Raw genomic sequence first — 20,475 nt, 5'->3', positions numbered from 1 at the left:
TAGAGAGTTGAAAATATCTTCCCTTAAGGGGAAGAGGCTTTTACTGTAGGGGAATCAGAGTAAGGAGATGCTTATAAGTTGCTCAAGGTCAGATAACAAGTAGGCTGTGAATACAGAATTGACTTCCCTCAAGTACCACCAACCACTGTATGACTAAAACCCAATCATGAACAACTTTGTATCTCATGGTGATTCAATTAAAAAAAGAAAGAAAGAAAGAAAGAAAGAAAAAAGAAAGAAAGAAAGAAAAAAAGAAAGAAAGAAAGAAAGAAAGAAATATCCTTGAGCATAGAGACAGGAGTAAGACCTGAGCACTGTTGGGTGTGGCCCATTGCCCTTCCAGTGTTGCATTTACCATCTTAACTGTGATGATTTCTCAAACAAAAGCATAACTCAGGGTGGAAGGTGGGCAGTTGCCAGTGTCTGGCAGGAAAAAAATTTGACATTGATTTTTTTAAATCATGCTATTTTGGGGATTAAGTGCATTTCTGATTTCTAGTTAGACCTCACAATATGCCAACTGCATCTGATCTCAACCTTCCTGAAAATTATAAAAAAAAGAATGGGCTACAGTTGGAGAAAGAGAACAAAAGGGAATGCCCTGCCACAGAGGAGGGTGGGGTGGGGGGGGCAGGAGGGATACTGGGTTTATTGGTGGTGGAGAATGGGCACTGGTGGAGGGATGTGTTTGCGAACATTGTATGAGGGAAAAACAAGCTTGAAAATGTGTGAAACTGTATCTGTACCCTCATGGTGACTCACTAATTAAAGAATAAAATAAATTAAAAAAAGAATGGGCTAAAAAACATGCACCTTAAAGTGGGGCTCCAGGGGAGCAGCACTGGTCCCGCCACATACCAGTGAGAAACATAAATTCTTAAATCTCACTCAGACCTCTGACAAGGCTCAGCATTCTGCATTACACAGTTTTCAAGTCATTAGATGCAGACAAAAGTATGAGAATGTATGTTCTGAAATTAGTTAACACAAGTAGAACTTTTACACAAGTAAAAGCATTGACTTAAAAATTCTTCCATTTTTCTTTTTGTGTTTTTTTTTTCACAATTGCTTTTACCTCATTTCCAAATCTTCATTTTCTTGTGGTACAAATTTGTACAAGGCAACATAGGTGTTCATTGGTAATGGGTCTTTGGAAAGAGATCCCTAAAAAAAGAAAATGAGAGAAAAATGAGAGAAAGAAGAAGGACAAATCGGATAGAAAAAAGAAAACAGGAACTAGAGAAACTATTGTAATTCTGGTATAGATATCTTTAGTTAAAACAACTAACTCTTATTAAACACTTACTTAAACCTTTGATGTATTTTTAATTTGTTAGCCGAGTGTGATTTTATTATAAACTACTTAACAATTATGTAGAATGACAGAAATACTGCAATTTTCTTCAAATAATTTTTTTCATTGATATTGTTCATGAAAGGTGCAGAGGTCTGACCCCAAGAATGGGAATAGACTCTCAAAAGAAGGGAATGTGGATAGTAATAAAAAAAATTACACTGCTTTTAAGGCATTTTTTATCCATTAGCTTAAAATTTTGTGTATAAGATCAGATGGAACAAGGCATATTCATCTATTAGATCATTTACTTGTGGAAAACTCTGAAGCACAAACTTTGGCATCAGATATTTTTAGCTTACATCTATTGGCAGTGAGTCACTGATAATAAAAGTCACCAGTTCAGGGATCAGAGAGAAGGTCAAGGGCTAAAGATCTTGACTTGCATGCAGCTGACCTTGCTTCAATTCTTGATATCACATGCAGTTCCCTGAGCACTGTGGAGTGGCCACCAGGAGTGGCTTCTGAACACAGAGCCAGGTATTAGTTCCAAGGACCACGAAGTATGGCCCAAAGTGCCCTCCCTTCATAACTACCAGTTTTCATGGCTTACACATTATACTCAAACGTCACACTAATTCTGTTTGTTAGATTTTATCATCCCCAACTGATAGGCTATACAGATACGTTAGTTCTTATTCTTAACCAACGAAATGTTAATGCTATTTAAAGGTTTACAATTTATAGCATAAGGAATACATTTAAAAACACATAACATGATTGCTAATATGTAGCATTACATTGTAATATAATTAATATATAATTGAATAGGTATGTCCTATATATAAAACAAACAAAAGTTGCAAACAATTATATCATTTTTTATTTGTGATTTATTTTGTTATCCAAACTGAAGTAATTTATGCTGTACTATTCTATTCTTTTCAATTCTAATCTATTGTAATTATATAAAATTTGTAAATGTGATGCGTATTTTATACTATAAAATAGTCATAACATAATGATATTATTTATACATTATAGAATACGTATCAAATCATATGCAACATGTAAAAAAACAATGTATACAGAATATTTATGCTCTTTGTTTTTGATGTACTGTAATTTTTTTTTGGGGGGGTCACACCTAGCGATGCACAGGGGTGACTCCTGGCTCATGCACTCAAGAATCACTCCTGGCAGTGCTCGGGGGACCATACGGGATGCTGGGAATTGAACCCAGGTCAGCCGCGTGCAAGGCAAACGCCCTACCTGCTGTGCTATTGCTCCAGCCCCAAAGTATTGTAATTTTGCATTTACTCCACGCATTTACTCCATGCATCCATGTATTTACTGTATGCTATGATACAGTATATTGTGTCATTTATTTTATTCTTTGAAAATTCTAGCCTGGTATCTACTAAATTGGTTTCATGGCCATCTTAGTGGTGACCTGCTTTGCAGGGATCGATCTCTTCTGTGAGTTCTATAAATACCTGGTGGTTTATGCTCTTTGCTTGGTCTCCAAAATCGTCAGCGCCGTTTTCTGGATATGTAAACACTAAAAGGGACAAGGAAAAGCAGGAACTTTGTGAATCCAGGGACCATGTTTTGAAAACATATTTGAAAACATGTGGCTAATCTGAAAATCTTTTATGTTACTATCCTCTCTGCATGGCTATACCTTTGTACCTTTAAGTACAAGCATGCATTTTCTTGTGTTCCTCTGCAATTGTGTTTTTACAACTTGGTCGCACTCCACAGCGCTCTCTACATGAGCAGAATCCTTGTCATTCATCTTTGTGGAATGTATTGAATTGTTTGTTCATAGCATGGTAGGTGGGGCAAGGCCCAGCTTAAGTGTATTCGTCTTTTCTAGACACCAGATCCTTTTAGCTGTGTTCAACATAGGGATGTTAGTTGCTTAATGATATTTAAGGTTTGATTTTAAATGTCAATATATTAGCTTCATTCTTATTGTCAATGCAATGGGGCTTTCATTTAGAATGAAAAAAATAAAGTAGATTCTCTTTCAGTTTGCTCTCGGAATGTATAATTTCTTCCTTTTGGATTTGAGCAGCCACTTTATGGCCTTTGGTAAGAGCAAGACTTCCCAAAATAGGCAGGAGCTTTCAATGTTCACATCCATAGCCAAAGGCCTTCCCTGATGGGCTTGAAAATGCTGCTATAGTTAATTTACTCATATCTGCTCTGCTGACCAACATCATGCCACCAGGTTTATCTACTTATATTACCATATTTCTTTTCTTTAAGCAAAAATGTGACAAATCCTTTTATATTGTAATGTTTTAAGTAACCTATTATTGCTTCCTGGCTATTTAACAATTACATATAGCGTCTTTCTTCTTCCCTTGCATTCCCTTCTGAAAATTAAGGAAATATCAGTAGATGAAGAGAAAATACTATAAAAGACTATAATCTATCGTAGTTGTTCATTTGACAATTTCCACTGTCCTTCAAATGAAAGTTATAGAACAAGCGTCCCTGAAAATGCACCAATGCTTAGTGAGCAATCATTATCCACAGTTTGTACTTCCCAAGTCTGTGGGCACAACTCTCTTATCTTGAGAAAGACAACATGCTGTATTTTGTGGAGCTATGGTTTGTGGCTAAGTAGAAAATGAAGGCCTTAAACATTGTATACCTCAATATTTAGCCACTCAGCTTATCAATTTAAGAAGTAATATTTTTTTCTCTGGTATTATGTAATTATGTGAAATTCTGGTATGTAGCCTTGATTCTATAAGTATGAAACTGGGTACTTTAAAAAGAATATTGAATAATTGAATGGAAATATGCTGAGCATTGTAGAAAATTCTTGACTGGAGATAAAGGAAGGCTATATCTGGTGTATGTGCAATGTTCAATTTGGACTAGTTTTATAATTACATTGTAATTTCAAATGATTTTAGCTTTTTATTAAATATCCATTAGCCATCTGGTTCAAAATATGTATCATTTTTATGAGTGATGCTGATAATTATTTGAAGAGACCCCAAATGGATTTTAATTTGTATGACTGCAACAAGAATTGAAATAGTGCAAAAAATGATTTAAAGCCACTTCTTGTGGCACTTTTTTTTTGGATTGATTTTTTTTTTTCATTTTATTGAATCACCATTCGATAGTTACAAGCTTTCATGTTTGGGTTATAATCACACAATGATCAAACACCCATCCCTCCACCAGTGCACATTCCCCACCACCAATATCCCCAGTATATGACCTCTTTCCAACCCTCTCCCTGACTCCATGACAGACAATATTCCTCATACTCTCTCTCTACTTTTGGGCATTATAGCTTGCAACACAGACACTGAGAGGTCATCATGTTTGGTCCATTATCTACTTTCGGCACACATCTTCCATCCCGACTGATTCCTCCAGCTGCCATCATTTTCTTAGTGATCCCTTCTGTATTCCATTTGCCTTCTCCCCTCTGCTCATGAAGCAGGTTTACAGCTATGGGGTAATACTCTTGGCCCTTGTATCTACTGTCCTTGGGTGTCAGCCCCATGTGATGATATTCTATACGCCACAAATGAGTGCAGTCCTATGTCTGTCCCTCTCTTTCTGACTCATTTAACTTAGCATGATACTCTCCATGTCTATCCATTTATAAGAAAATTTCATGACTTTATCTCTCCTAACAGCTACATAGTATTCCATTGTGTAGATGTATCAAAGTTTCTTTAACCAGTCATCTCTTCTAGGGCACTTTGTTTGTTTCCAGATTTTGGCTATTATCACAGTGCTGCAATGAACATATAGGTACAGATGTCATTTCTACTGTGCTTTTTTTGCATCTTCAGGATATATTCCTGGAAGTGGTATTGCAGCGTCATATGGAAGCTCAATTTCTAGTTTTTGAAGGACTGTCCATATTGTTTTCCAGAAAGGCTAGACTAGTGGGCATTCCCACCAACAGTGAAAGAGCATCCCTTTTTCCCCACATCCACGCCAGCACTGTTGCTTTTGTTCTTTTGAATGTGTTCCAGTCTCTGATACCACAGTTTCTTAATCTACTCATTTATTGCCGGGAATTTGGGTTGTTTCCATATTCTGGCAATTTTACTAAGTGCGTCACTGAATATAGGTATACATATTCTTTTTCAGTCAATGATTTTGTATTGGACTGGAGCAAAAGCACAGTGGGTAGGGCATTTGCCTTGCATGCGACTGACCTGGGTTCGATTCCTCCGTCCCTCTCAGATAGCCCGGCAAACTACCGAGTGTTTCAATTGCACGGCCGAGCATGGCAAGCTACCTGTGGTGAATTCGATATGCGAAAAACAGTAACAAGTCTCACTTGCAGCAGACGTTACTGGTGCCTGCTTGAGCAAATTGGTGAGCAAATGGGATGACAGTGATTTTGTACTTGGGGGTAAATGTAAAGAAGTGGAAACACTGGCTCATCTGGAAACTATTCTTACGTTTTTGGACACTTTTCCAGATGATTTTTCACTGACACTGAACCAATCAATATTCTAACTAACACTGGATGAAAGTTCCATTTTTATCACATTACACCAACACTAGTTGTTTCCAGTCTTTCTGAAGCATGCCATTCTTATTGGTGTGAGATAATTTCTCATTGTCATTTTGATTTGCATTTTTGTGATAATAAGTGATAATGAAAACTTTTTTATATACCTACTGGCTATCCACTTCTCCTCTTTAGAGACATGTTTGTTCACTTCCTCTCACAATATTTTGATGAAATTATTGTTTTGTTGTTGTTGATCTTTGTGTGTGCTTTCCATATCTTTGATATCAGTCCTTAATCTAATGTATGATGTGGGAATATTTTCTCCCACTAAATAAAGTCTTTTAATTTTATCTCAGGTTTCCATTGACATGCAAAGATCATATTTATTTGTTTTCCATTTTATTTAATTTGGGTGAGGTTTAAGCCACAGTTGGTGGTGCTCAGGGCTTACTCCTGGCTTTGTGCTCAAAGGTAATTCCTGGTGGTTCTTGGGGCAGCATATACAGTGTCAGGGATCAAATCAGTGTCAACTTTATACAGGACAAGTGCCTTACCCAATATACTATCTCTATGGCCCCAAACCATTTTAATTTTATGTATGCCTATTTGTGTATTTTTGTTTTCTTTGCCAATGGAATAAATTACTGAACATATCTGTGAAGTCTGTATCCTGGAGAGTTCTGCCTATGCTTTCTTCATGGTATTTAATGACTCTGGACTAATCTTGAGGTCTTTAATCCACCCTGGATTAACTTTCATGTATGGTATGATAAACTCAGTTTGAATTTTTTTTTGCAAGCACATAAAGGCTTTTCTTACTTTTGATAGAATAATTGTACAACCAAATATTCTCCGTATAACTTTAGCTACAGTCTACACTTTTTTTTTTTTGGTTCATATTTGGGCCACACCCGGCAATACTCAGGGGTTACTTCTGGCTCTGCACTCAGGAATCACTCCTAGTGGTGCTTGGGGGATCACATGGGATGGTGGGGATTGAATCCAGGTCAGCCACATGCAAGGCAAATGCTCAACCTGTTGTATTATCACTCTAGTCCCCAGCCAACAATTTTTGATATGGCGCTTTTATGATTATTTGATTTGAGTATACTCCAAATTTTATTATAAAAATTTTAGTTTAATTTTAGTTTAGAATATATATCTTCTGATGAAGTATACATGAGCATAGAATGATACTTTTTTTTTTTTCTTTTTGGATCACACCCAGCAGTGCACAGGGGTTACTCCTGGCTCTGCACTCAGGAATTATTCCTAGCAGTGCTGGGGGACCATATGGGATGCTGGGAATTAAACCTGGGTTGGCCACATGCAAGGCAAATGCCCTACCCTCTATGCTATCGCTCCAGCTCCTAGAATGATGCTTTTTATCTCCAGAAATACTTCCTTTGTTTAAACCCTTACTCCCTCCCTCCCTCCCTCCCTCTCGTTCTTTCTTACTAGGTTTCTTTTTTTCTCCACTGGAATTAAGGTAAAGATAACATTTACCTTTACCAAATTCTTTTGCATTGAATGGGGCCTTTTGGGATGCCACCACTTTCCCAAAGAATCTCTAATCTATTGCCTTATCCATTTCTCACAGTTTTCCCTTATTATTTGTGCAAGAGGCCTCAGTGATATGCAGAGAAACACTGGCCTTCACCTACTTATGTCTTTGGATTCATGCTTTCTTGTCACTTTCAGACTCTAAAAAATTGCCTTACTTTGTTGTCATTTCAGCTGTGCATTAACTTCTAATTCTTTTCCTTAGAAGTTTTAGGAGCATCAAGCTTGGAACATTCTTTAAATATCTAGGTCTTGTGCCTGCAATATAGGCGAGGTAGGGGGTGGGGGATGGGATGGATACTGGGAACATTGATGGAAGAGAACGGGCACTGGTGGAGGGATGGGTACTCAATCACTGTATGACTGAAATGTAAGCATGAAAGGTTGCTTTTTTAAAAAAAATTATTGAATTACTGTGAGATAGTTACAAGCTTTCATGTTTGGGTTATAATCACACAACGATCAAACACCCATCCCTCCATCAGTGCACATTACCCACCACCAATATCCCCAGTATACCCCCCCTTTCCCACCCTCCCCCTGCCTCCATGGCAGACAATATTCTCCACACTCTCTCTCTCTGCTTTTGGGCATTATGGCTTGCAACACAGACACTGAGAGGTCATGTTTGGTCCATTATCTACTTTCAGCATACTTCTCCCATCCCGACTGATTCCTCCAGTCATCATTTTCTTAGTGATCCCTTCTCTATTCCATCTGCCTTCTCCCCTCCACTCATGAAGCATGCTTCCAGCTATGGGGCAATCCTCCTGGCCCTTGTATCCACTGTCCTTGGGTGTCAGTCCCATGTATTCTATACTCTATAATCATTTGTGGAGACAAATGTGTGCAGTCCTTCTATGTCTGTCCCTCTCTTTCTGACTCATTTCACTTAGTATGGTACTCTCCATGTCTATCCATTTATAAGAAAATTTCATGAATTCATCTCTCCTAACAACTTCATGTATTCCATCGTGTAGATGTACCAAAGTTTCTTTAAACAGTCATCTCTTCTTGGGCACTTGCATTGTTTCCAGGTTTTGGCTATTGTGACCAGGTAAGCATGAAAGTTTATAAGTCTTTATCTGTATCTCATGGTGATTCATGAAAAAAATGATGAAAAAAAAATCTAGGTCTCCATATAACTAAGAAAGAGAATCTACTCTACTTTTTAAAAAAATTTTATTGAATCACTGTGAGATAGTTACAAGCTTTCATATTTTTTTAAAGAAAACTTTACTTGGTTAAGATACGGTACTAGGGAAACATATTATAAATATGTATATCTGTAACTTGGAAATTGTCCACTGAAGGGGGACCAGAACCAGGGTATTTTCCCAAAGACTTATAAAATTTCCCAATTATGAGATGTCTTTATTCTTTCTGGCCAGTTTTTTTTTTCTGTACCGCCAAATAAAGTAATATTGGGCTTTGTAATGTCCTCGTCAAGCAGGTATCAGTTGTTCTTTTTGAAGAATTATTCTGGAGTTTATCTTGTTATGTCCTGTCCCCTTTCCTTATTTACCAGAAAGATTATGATCACATGTAGTCATATTGACATGCAGCTATTGAAAGTCGTCAGTCATGTCACTGCTTGGCATTTTGAGCTGCAACAGGCAGATTCTATTTTTCTCTTTGCTCATTACATTTCACCGAGTGGCGTTTCAAGCAGTTGAGTCAAAGGTGAAGAACATTTTCTCTCCCCTTCAGATTCCCGATTCACCCAGGAATTGTGTTGCAAACAATAACCAGAACCACTTAGACCTGCCCGAGACCTTTCATAAGAGAAAAAGCAGAGACTGCTCTCTTAGCAGTCGAGAAAATAGTATGACTTGTACCCTCTTCTACAGTGGCTTTGGAAATATTCCTCTAAGAATTTGACATCACCCCTGGTTGGCAGAAATAATACCTACATACACTGTGATATTTTTCCAGAACATAAATAAAATATGTAACACAGAACTGGCAGTGAGTAGAAGCTGTTGCACTGCTGCTGAAAAGCCAGCCCCATCTTGGTCTTGCCTGGGCGGGGTGGACATGGAGCTCTGAAGTGGCCTTTCTTTGTGTGGTATCTCAAACCACATGCACAAGGGATTAAGTCAAATCAAAGGAAAATGTTGTGAAGCAAACTGCTGCATAATTAATCTCCCAAGTTTCTAAGAGTGCGTTGTAAAGAAAGCCATTGCTGATCAAAGGAATAGTTAATAGATCTCCAAAGCTTTTTGGAGGTATATTGCTTGCTAAGTTCTTTCAACAGCATTATTTTTGAATCAGGCTGTGAAAATGGCCCTTAACATAAAAGAGAGGGCAAATAATCAACTTTGTGTCTCTGAGTATGCCTTGGTTTCCTTATCTCCATAATGTGTTTGTGTGTCTATGTGTGAGCTGGGAGAAATAGCGTCATACTAAATAAACTTTATTCCTATTGCTGAAACGTTAAAGCACAGAATCATAAGCAAATTCTGTTTCCGTAGGTCTGGGACAGACTTTCTGGATTCTGCCTTTCTGGTGGGCAGAGGCTGGAGTGCTGGTCCATGGACCACAGCTGGACTAGGAAGCTTTCCACTGTACCTCAGAAACTTTGTAATCTTATGATGATTTTACTAACAGCAGTCACACTTCATAGAGCTGTCTAATTTCCTTTTTTTTTGTTTGTTTTTGGGTCACACCTGGCTGTCCTCAGAGCTGACTTCTGGCTCTGGGCTCAGGGATCACTCATGGCACGGTACAACATATGGGGTGCTGGGGATTAAGTCTGGGTTGACTTCATACAAAGGCAAGCGCCCTACTCACTGTACTCTCTCTAGTCCAATTTATCAGATTTCGAAGGATAGCTCTTCATATTATAGAATTCTATGAAGGAACACTTTCTGGTAAATAAATCTCAAATAGAGTTCCTAGCTACTAACTGGGCTACTTTCAGCAGCAGAAACAATAAAGCTGCCAGAACAGTTGGAACAGAGTCCAGTCTGCTGATATAGAAGCACTGCACTGTTGCACTGGCACTGTCGTCCCATAGTTCATCAATTAGCTTGACCGGGCACCAGTAATGTCTGCATTGTGACACTTGTTGTTACTGTTTTTGGTATATCGAATACACCATGGGGAGCTTGCCAGGCTCTGCCGTGTGGGTAGAATACTCTCGGTAGCTCGCTGGGCTTTCCGAGAGGAGCAGAAGAATCGAACCCAGGTTGGCTACGTGCAAGGCAAACACCCTAGAAAAATCCTAAGATACATTTGATAAGAGATGTAAGGAAAGAGGCAAGTTTGGTCAATGCCTAATGTCTTGACCTGGTTCCTGAGGAGGATGGAGTTTCTACTTTCTGAGTGGGGATGGTTGGTGTGGTGAGCTGCTTTGGGCAGTGGGGGAATCAAGGGCAAAGACTGTGTCAACTTTAAGGTGTCTCTCTCTACTTTTGGGCATTATGGCTTGCAACACATACACTAAGAGGTCATCATGATTGTAACCCAAACATGAAAGCTTGTAAGTATCTCACAGTGATTCAATAAAATAAAAAAACAAAAAACAAAAAAAACAAAAAAGAACTTTAAACTGTCTCTGCTACATTCAGATGGCTGTGACCAGTAGGTTAGAACAGTGGTTTTCAATGCTTTTACACCCACAGACTGGTAACAACAGGAGAAATAGTTCATGGACTGCTAATGTAGACATAAAACCCAGAATTTATAATAAGAACATTTCTATATCAGTATTTATAACAGTCCTGCTATAAGATCCAGGTGTACCATGTAGTTAGCAGAAATAACTTTTCACAAACCCACAGAGAGCTTCTGAAAACTGCTCATGAATAGACCAGTGACTTCAAACCATTGGCTTTTAGGTGTGAGTGCAGCATAGATGTCTAATACTTTAAATGATGATTAAGAGCCACCAACGTGGCTATCCAATGGGATAATCTATTTATTATCCCCCTAAGAGGCCCCCACACTCTGTGAATGTGGTGGTTTTCTTGTTCATTTGTTTGTTTTTTGTTTCTGGGCTACACAGCAGCTGTGTTCATATCTTACTCATGGCTCTGTGTTCAGAGTCTGGCAGTGCTTGGGGGACCAAATGGGGTGTCAAGGGTTGAATCCAGGTTGGCCGTGTGCAAGGTGGGCACCTTACCTTTTTGGTACCAACTGTCTAGTTCCTGGATATGGTGTTCTTACTGTCTTTATCTCAGCAACTGAATGGAGAGATCACCAGTTCCACAGCACAGACAGCTAGGGCTGTCTGCCCTCAGAGCAGGAGGGGGCCACGGAGCAAAGAAGATTGCCTCAGTGAGTATAAAGCCACCGGTGGCAGGCAAAGTCAGCCTGGGAGGATGGAGCAGCTGATCAGTTAAAAGCAGGTCTGGTTTATATACCAGTCTCTGAAAAATATATTCTTCAGAAGTGGAAGAACTCTGGGGTTGGGACCAACTTTAGTTGCTGGACTTGCCATGATGGGCAAACTGGATCTTGGCTGCTCCTGCCTCCTTCTGCTTCATCATGAACTTCCCCCATCATCTGATTCTCTACTTTGTCTCTCAGGGCAATGCTAGTATGAAGCGGCTGTTTGCATTGATCTAAAAGTACAGCTCACCCCTATGATGCCAGAGTCCTTTTTCTGGCAACACACTAAAGCAGATGTCCGCAGGCTTGGCCAGGGAGTTTGGGTACTGGGAACTCAGGGACTTATTTAGAAGACTCACAGGGGAAGATAAGCGCGTACCGCCTTGTGGGAATCACAGAGGCACGGTCCTAACTAGAGATGAGCCAGACACGAGTTGCTAGAGCTCGGGGAGCAAGGGAGCTAGCTGCTGGCGAGGCTGCAGAGGCTACTGACTGAGGATAGCACCCAGGCTCTTCATCTGGAGAAGGCAGGTTTCAGAAGTCAGGTGGAAAAGCCGTCTAAGGCTGAGCCTCTATGTGCTTTGGTGCAGAATCCGCAGGGACAACTCCTTCCCTGAGAATACAGCCTACATGACCACCTGAGCACAAGAAAGCCTTGCTAGATTAAGAACCTGAGGATGTGGCTTACATACTTTTGTGGGTGAGTAAATGCTTCATAAAAACTTTCTTGGGGCTGGAATGATAGTGGATAGGCCTTTGGCTTGCACATGGCCGACCAGGGTTCAATCCCGGGCATCCCATATGGTTTTCTGAGCACTGCCATGAGTAATTCCTGAGTGGAGAGCCAGGAGTAATCCCATGCATCTCTGGGTGTGACCAAAAAGAAAAAAAATTTTTTTTTTTCTGAACCTAGTTTGATTAAATATTGACTGCTGTCAAAGAGGCTTGGCAAGATGCATTTATCAGGGATAGTCATGTTTCTTTAAAGTCTGGTTTAAGAAGTTTATTGGGGATGGGCGGGGGTTCCCGAGCAGTGCTCAGGGAGTCCTGGACCACTCCAGCTGGGGCAGCAGTTCAATGTGAGGGTCCAAGGATGTGGTGCAGCTCTGGCCCAGTGCTGCTGAGGGCCTCTTGGTATACTTGGTATACTTGGTAGGAGCAGAGGTACAGAGATATACTTGGTAGTAGCCTCAGGGATATACTTGGTCATTCCTGGGGGATGACACCAGGGTCAGGTGCATTTCAAGTCATGAGTCCTAATCCTGTACTATCTCCTGGGTCTTGAAAAGTGTTTCTTCCCTTCTTAAAGTTAGTAAGCAGTAAAATGAAGTTAACATTTGATGATCCTTTTAGAAATCACTTTACTAAGGAGTGAAACTGTGAGCAAATAATAACAGCGTGTTTGGTTAGGGTCGCATACTCGAGTTTTAGAGACTTAGTTCTCTCTGCTGCAGAAGTTGCCAAGGACAAGGCCCACATTCCTATCACTGTCATCATCACCCCCTGGTCTCTGGTCTCAGGCGTCACAGGGAGAGGCTTCTCTGCGGTATGTTTAGGTAGTCTAATGTAGGTCAGTGGGGGAATCAACACAGAGAAGGGTCTGGAAGTGACTCCTAACAAATAACAATATAAATAAATTCATAAGGTGAGACCTCGGCAGAATTCTGGGAATATAGTAAGCAAATTACTCAGATATCCCTGTCATTGTGCCACATTTTCCTTCACAACATTGAACACTTACTCAGATTGAATTCCAGCACCATGAAAGTAGATAGTGGACCAAACATGATAAACTCTCAGTATCTGTATTGCAAACCATAATGCCCCAAAGTAGAGAGAGAGTATGGGGAATACTGTCTGACATGGAGGCAGGGGAGGGTGGGAAAGGGGGGGTATACTGGGGATATTGGTGGTGGGGAATGTGCACTGGTGGAGGGATGGGTGTTTGATCATTGTGAGATTGTAACCCAAACATGAAAGCTTGTAACTATCTCATGGTGATTCAGGAAAAAAAAAAAAAAAAAAGGAATTCCAGCACCGGTAGAGGTAAGGGGCCAGAAATTCATTTCCATACCCACTGACCTGACTGATCAATGACCAATAGAATTTCTTGGTGCTGGGCAATGTCCAGTTCCCACTCCCTCACTCACCACTGTTGCTGCGTTTCCGTAGGTCATACCCATCTGGCCCATCAGCTTCTTCAGGAACCTCCACGAGATCTGAAGTCTTGCAGAAAAGAAAAAAATAACATGGCATGAGCAATGGGATTCCACGGGCCCACTAGGAAATTCTCATGCAAGTAAAAAATAAAGGTGTCATTTTCATGGCTCTGTCTTAGGAATCTAATTATTTCTGTCTGTTCTGTTTGGCTAGGCTCAAAATCGGTGACCTCGCGCACCTCATGCACCTCTCTTCAGGTGTCTGGTCAGTTTGGGAGTTGGAACATGAGAGTTGTTCAGTGAATGTTGAGTGAATGCAAGAGACCTAGTGATATCACTTCCAGTAGAACTACAACTCTTTTATAAGTGAGTTTTAAATATTATAGAGAACAGGACGCTGTACTTAGAAATGCAATTATCTACATAGGAGTTTAATGCTGTTATTATTGCAGCAAAAATTGTTTTGTGCCATTTATATATATACCTTTTCAAATAAGTTATTCTTCCACTTAGATTACATAAATAACAGTTGCAATAATAACAACTATTCTAACTAGCTAGTGTTACTGATCTAGCTAAAAATGTTTAAGCGATCATCTCACTCATTCTTTCACAATAATTTTACAATCGGTGAATTCTGGGGGTGATATTCTAAAGCCCAGAGAGAGAGAGAGAAAGAGAGAGAGAGAGAGAGAGAGAGAGAGAGTCAGAAATTGCACTCATGGCTTGATAGATAACATGCAGTAGAGCTGGGAATAGAACCCCGCACATTCTCTCTCCGGAGCTCACGCTCTTAAGCATGGAACTTGATCCAGTGAATCATTGGAAGGTTCGCAGGGGCTGTTGTCTCGGGATCCTCACACTGGCAGTTAGAAATTGCGACGGTGGAAATATTCACACTTTGGGAAAAGGCCATGCTACCAAGCAGCGTCCCACATCAGCTGGGAGTGAAGCACTTATTCTCACATCCCTGATTTCAGAGGGCAGGGAGCCTCCATCTGTCTAGCTACAGCCTTTTCAAAGAGGAATTTAGGGGCCCTGTAGGGGAAAGGCACATTTTGGGGAACAATATATTTAAATCTAATCATAAAGAAACACATTTACCTCCCTGGCTCTCCTAGCCAGCTCCAGAGTACTTTAGCATCACCCTCCAGAGTCTGATTTTTGTTATATAGCAACCCAGCTTTGAGATTATTTTCAGTTTACTTTCATGCTACATCAGAAAGAAGGGGGAAAATGCTACAGGGTCTCAAAGTCACTTATACCCTGCTTCTTTAAAGCTCACTTTTTGAACAAAAATTTCTTTTAGTATGTAAATTTAATTTCATGAACTTGAAGATTATTCATAAACTAGCCAACCAACACACAGAAAGTGTTTTGAATTTGGTTTCGGCTGACCTTCCCCAAAGCCATCCAGTCTTTTTTTTATTTTTTCATTCTAGAACATTCGAAAGTGCATTAAAGGAAGTATAACGATTTAGAAACAGCCAGATAGTGACTTCTTGACAATGTAAAGCAAAGCATCTGACAGCCCTGGAAGAAAATAAACCGATGGGACCAAGCTTTGCCACATGGGGATGTGCTCACGTTAGGAAGTAAGAATGGCAGGAGGCTGAAGTTCATTATTATCTGACCTGCAGGGAGGAAGCAAAATCATTTAAAAAATACCAATCAATTGTTTCTTTTTTCTTCCACAGCAGCAAGTTGGACTCTGGGGAATGAGTGAAGTGACAGCTATTTAAGTTCAATTTGACTTATCTTTGTCTTGCTGTAGTCTCAGAAAATGTCTTCAGAGGGGAAAATTCCAAGAGGTGTTTATGGAATCAGTAGAGGAAGTCTAAATGGGCTGTGAAGAATGGATGCCTTACTGACATTCAGAAAACTAACGCTTTTTGGCCCAAGAAGTCAGTCTGTAGGGTCCAGCCTTAGCCAGAGACAAAGCTATTTCAGACATGAAAGCAAACAGAATATCCTTCAATTGTCTCTCTGGTGTTTTTGCTGCTCCTTCCCATCAGTCAAACACTGTGAAGGGAAAAATGTGCACTGCCTACTGTGGCGTGTCATTGAGCATGTCTCCTTGTCATGAATTCAGTGGAGCCCAGCCTATAGGGACAGCCATATGCTGCTGATTCAGGCAGGGCAGGGCCACCTCTGCAAAGCCTCCTCTCTGCCCTTGACTCTCTGGGCTGACTTCCATTTGCTTTCCCTCCCCTATCAGCCTCACACAAGCAGTGAAGACAGACTTGGCTATGGCTGGGATGAGTCTATATTACCCTCACCAGCGATGTGGACCATTCAGCATGGAGGTCAACAAAAGTGGGGAGCTCTGTGTTCTACTTGCGTTTCTCTTCTAGGTTGCTGCATGATTTACAATTGTCCTGACTTATAAAGGGCAGGTGGCTGCAGGCTGAGATGCAGCTTTTTGTGACCTTGTGGGAAGCAACTTGATGGTAGCAATGACCCCCACTCCCGCCCACTGTCCCGAGGAAGAAGGAGATGTGACTTGTTTTGTAGGGTAGGGATACGGTAAGCTTTCTTGAATCTTTATCCCCAGATTTAGATACAGCTGAGGGGTCACTATGAATGTGTGATTCAGGAGCTGTTCATTCAGAGAGGGAACAAGACCAATATGAGCAAATAAGAATGTATGAAAAAGAAAGGAGAGGTTTTCTTAGAAAGATTGCTTTCTCAGGAAAAAAATCTTAAATTCTTTATTTGGCGCAGTGATCCTCAAATTCTAATTTGCATTGGGATCACCTAGAGGGCTTATGAAAACATTGTTGGGCTTCATCCCCAGAGTTTCTGATTCTGTAGATTTGACTCCATAACCCCAATCTGTCTTTCCAATAGGTTTCCAGGGTTAGGCTATAGCTATTGATCTAGAATTCACACACTAGGAACTAATGATTTAACTTACGGTAGGCTTTAGTTGTTAGAAATTGTGGAATTTGACTGTTATGTCTATTTATTCATTCATGCCTATACATACTTAATGGAAATATATGATACAGAAGGAGATTATTCATGCAGATCAGTGGTTCTCAGATTTTGGTGGGTATCAGAATCACACAGAGAACTCATAGGTCCAGACTACTGATGTTGCTTTATACTTTCATGAAACTGCAGAGTGAAACTGACAGCCACCAAAATGCACTAATTATTGGTGTAAAGTAAGGGACATACAAACCAGGGAGCAAAGATACTATGCACTTAGGCAGCTTAGTCTTAACAGGGATGGAACTGGAAAAAGGAAAAAAATAAAATGAAGAGTGAAAATTACTAAGCAATATAAGAATCAATTTAATGAACTGGTTTCCCCAGTGAAGGGACACCTAAGATCAGACCAGAAAGAGGCTAAGATGAGGGAGGATAGACCAGTGATGGAGAAAGCATGTGATCTAGAAAGCAGCAGATTGCCTGGAGCTGAGGTGTGAGCAATAAAGCTTTGTGTAGATCCCTGCGGGTTTTGAAGTAAGTCTTCAAGCAACCATTGCTAATTCTTTATTATTATTCAAGCATTTTGCAGATGCTCACTATGTGGCAGGTCCTTCTGCAGTGAGTGTAAGAGACACGGCCCTGCGATACTGTTTTTCAGTATTTAGCTCAGGAAAAAGATGTCAAAGCTGATATCTTCAATGCAACCATCTATATAAACTGTCAGAAAAAAAAACTTTTGAAGGTGTGTGAGAGAGCTTTTCATCATGTTTGGGAGGATCCAAGAACTTTTCAAGAACAAATCTACAGTTTGTTAAAAAACTTAATCTGGGTCTTTAAAACATTTAAACTGTGAGGAGTAGCATATTATACAATAGGAAGGTTGTTACAGAACTTGATGAGTGCTAGAAAGGTGAGTCTTTTGGGTAGCACTGTGCCAAAGGTTCGAGCCTGTTAACAGAATCTTTTAATTGGGAATATTGGACACAGTTTTTTTTTTTTGCTGGGTCACACGTGGCAATGCACAGGGGTTATTCCTGGCTCATGTACTCAGGAATTACTCTTGGCGGTGCTCAGGGGACCATATGGGATGCTGGGAATCGAACCTGGGCTGGGGCAAACGTCCTATCTGCTGTGCTATCACTCCAGCCCCAAGGACACAGCCTTTCTTTAAAAGATCAATGCAGTATTGGTGAACAGACTCAAAAGGAAGGGGGAAGCACAGTTATTCCGGGATTGAGATGATGAGGTTGAAATCTCCAGCATTGGTAATAGAGAGGAACGGTAATTTCATGACACATTTTGAGTTCTGAATTACAGGATTTAATCACTAACAAAACATCAGCTCAGTTGGGATCTGCAAATTTTGAGATCCCAAGGAATGCTCTGGAACATGGGCACACAGTTTAAGTTGAAAGATCTAGTTAGATTTGAGATGGTGGATAGAGAAGAGAAACATGAGAATCAAAAAAATTTAACCTATTTAGGAAGTGACTTGGGGATCAGAGAGATAATATAGCAGGCAAGGTATCTGACTACATTTACCTCACCTGGGTTTGATGCCTACTATCTGAGATAGTTCCTTGAGCCTCTCTAGGAGTGATCTTTGAGTACAGAGTCAGGAGTAACTCCTGAGCACTGCCTGGTGTGACACATCTCCTCTCCACTGCCCCTCCCCCTCCAAAAAAACCCACAAGAAGTGACTTGGAAGTCAGGTCTGGGGAGACAGACTGAATTTAGCATAACTGAGCCCTTGATGAGTTGTAGGCTTCCTATGAACCAAGAATACGGGCTTTGAAAATTTGCTCTTCTAATGGGTTACATCTTTGTCTTAACTTTGTCCAGTGAAGGCCTAGAAGTTTACTAAAATTAAAAGAGCAACAACTTTCACTTTGTTAATATTATTATTATTACTATTATTGTTATTATTATTATTGTTACTATTTTACTATTATTATTACTATTATTACTATTATTGTGGAGCTGGAGCAATAGCACAGCGAATAGGGCATTTGCCTTGCATGCAGCTGACCCGGGTTTAATTCCTCTGCCCCTCTTGGAAAGCCCAGCAAGCTACCGAGAGTATCTTGCCCACACGAAACGTATTCGATATGCCAAAAACAGTAACAAAAAGTCTCACAATGGAGATGTTACTGGTGACCGCTTGAGCAAATCGATGAGCAGCGAGATGACAGTGACTATTATTGTTACTATTATTATCTAGCCCAAACAGTTATTATCTAACCTAAACACCAAGTTCTTCGACAACTTATCTGTATATACTATAAACCTTTTCCACGAGCATTTGTGTTTTCATCACACTTAGCACCATCTCTAGTTTTCTTTCAGAAAGTGAATTATCATCATCAATGGAACTGTCAATTTGATTTAGTGCCTTTTGAGGGAGATTATCAGGATCAGATATAAAATGTGACAAATTATCCCCTCAGTGCTTTGAGGCAATGCTTACTAAAGTTTTCAATCTTTCTGTGAAATCCTTCAGCACTCAGATGACAAGTTATTATAGAAGCTTTAACACATTTATGATATGTTCTTTTTCTTTATAAAAGTACAAGGCATACAAAGTGTATTTTTTAAAAAGCCAAACAATGGCACCATCATCCACTTATTTCACTATTGGCTTGGTCTTCAGGAGTAAGTTGTGAATAATAAGGAAAAAAAAGTATCTCCAACTTCTTTCGTGTGTGTGTGTGTGTGTGTGTGTGTGTGTGTGTGTTGGGGGCTCCCAACCATCTTCAGAAGTCCCAAGAGCCCCACCTATGATTCTCAGTGAATCATGCTACTGGTTCTATGCAAGAGCCCAAAGGATGTGATCTTGTCCCATCTCTATGGTGCCAGGGTTACCTGGGCCACCCCAGTGGTAATGGGGTCATGTAGGCATATACCTGACAATGCTTGGGGACCACGTGGTACTGGAAGTTGAACCCCTGCTAGGTATGTACCTTAACTGCTATAGTACCTTTCAGCATTTTTCTTTTGTGTCTTCTAGAGAGCTGGTAAAGTGATGGCACTGAATTTCTAGTTGGCCATTAAATAAAGCAACAACAATTAATGAACATTAGTTCTCAGTTCTGTAAGAGAACAGTGTAAACACTATTTTGGGCTCTTGCCTCTAGAAATTAGTAGGACACACAGAAAAAAGGAATTTCAATACCTTTAAAGAAAACATTTGGTTGGGGGAGATAACTTGAAAGGTTGAGGATATGTTTTTCAGGCTGGAATTCTGGGTTCAATCCCTGGCGATGCATGGTCTCCTGAGCACTGCTGGAGGAGCCCTTGGAGCACTGTTGGGTAGGCCCCCACAAGCCCAAACAAACAATAAAAGGTGGCTCTAGGGTAACCATGTGGCCTCTGTTGGAGGATCACTTACTTAGCCACATGACCTGTTAACTCTGCCACACACTGCAATCTCAGCTCTTCTTGAATCAATCTGCATGCAGGCTGAGTGTGTTGCACTCCTCTTCCCAGTACCCCCAGTATTAAGCTGATGTTAAGAGGACATAGTGTGGCACACTATTGGGAGCCTCATCTCTGTTTGGCCCCTAAGTTTCAAGCCCAGCAAAGGGTGTCGTAATAGAATGGTTATAGGCTACTAGCTGGTCACACTGTGAACATACACAGGAAGGTCTTTTTGGAAGAGAAATAGTGGCATTCTGCAT

At 40.3% G+C, this 20,475-nt stretch overlaps 1 protein-coding gene across 2 annotated transcripts in view; it reads right to left on the bottom strand.

The window, feature by feature from the left end:
- Positions 1-20,475, bottom strand: part of STAC (SH3 and cysteine rich domain) — a 155,359-nt gene that overhangs the window by 29,653 nt on the left and 105,231 nt on the right. For both annotated transcript variants that reach the window (XM_004614581.2, XM_055135880.1), the window contains exons 6-8: positions 13,853-13,928; positions 2,791-2,855; positions 1,076-1,164 (exon numbers count right to left, since the gene is read on the bottom strand). In XM_004614581.2, coding sequence (XP_004614638.2) covers positions 1,076-1,164; positions 2,791-2,855; positions 13,853-13,928 — 230 coding nt within the window. The remainder of the gene's footprint in view (positions 1-1,075; positions 1,165-2,790; positions 2,856-13,852; positions 13,929-20,475) is intronic.

Source organism: Sorex araneus, chromosome 4 (assembly GCF_027595985.1).
Source record: "Sorex araneus isolate mSorAra2 chromosome 4, mSorAra2.pri, whole genome shotgun sequence".
NCBI classification, from domain to species: Eukaryota; Metazoa; Chordata; class Mammalia; order Eulipotyphla; family Soricidae; genus Sorex; species Sorex araneus.
Note: the sequence above shows the minus strand (reverse complement) of the source record. Positions and strands in the feature narration are given on the sequence as shown.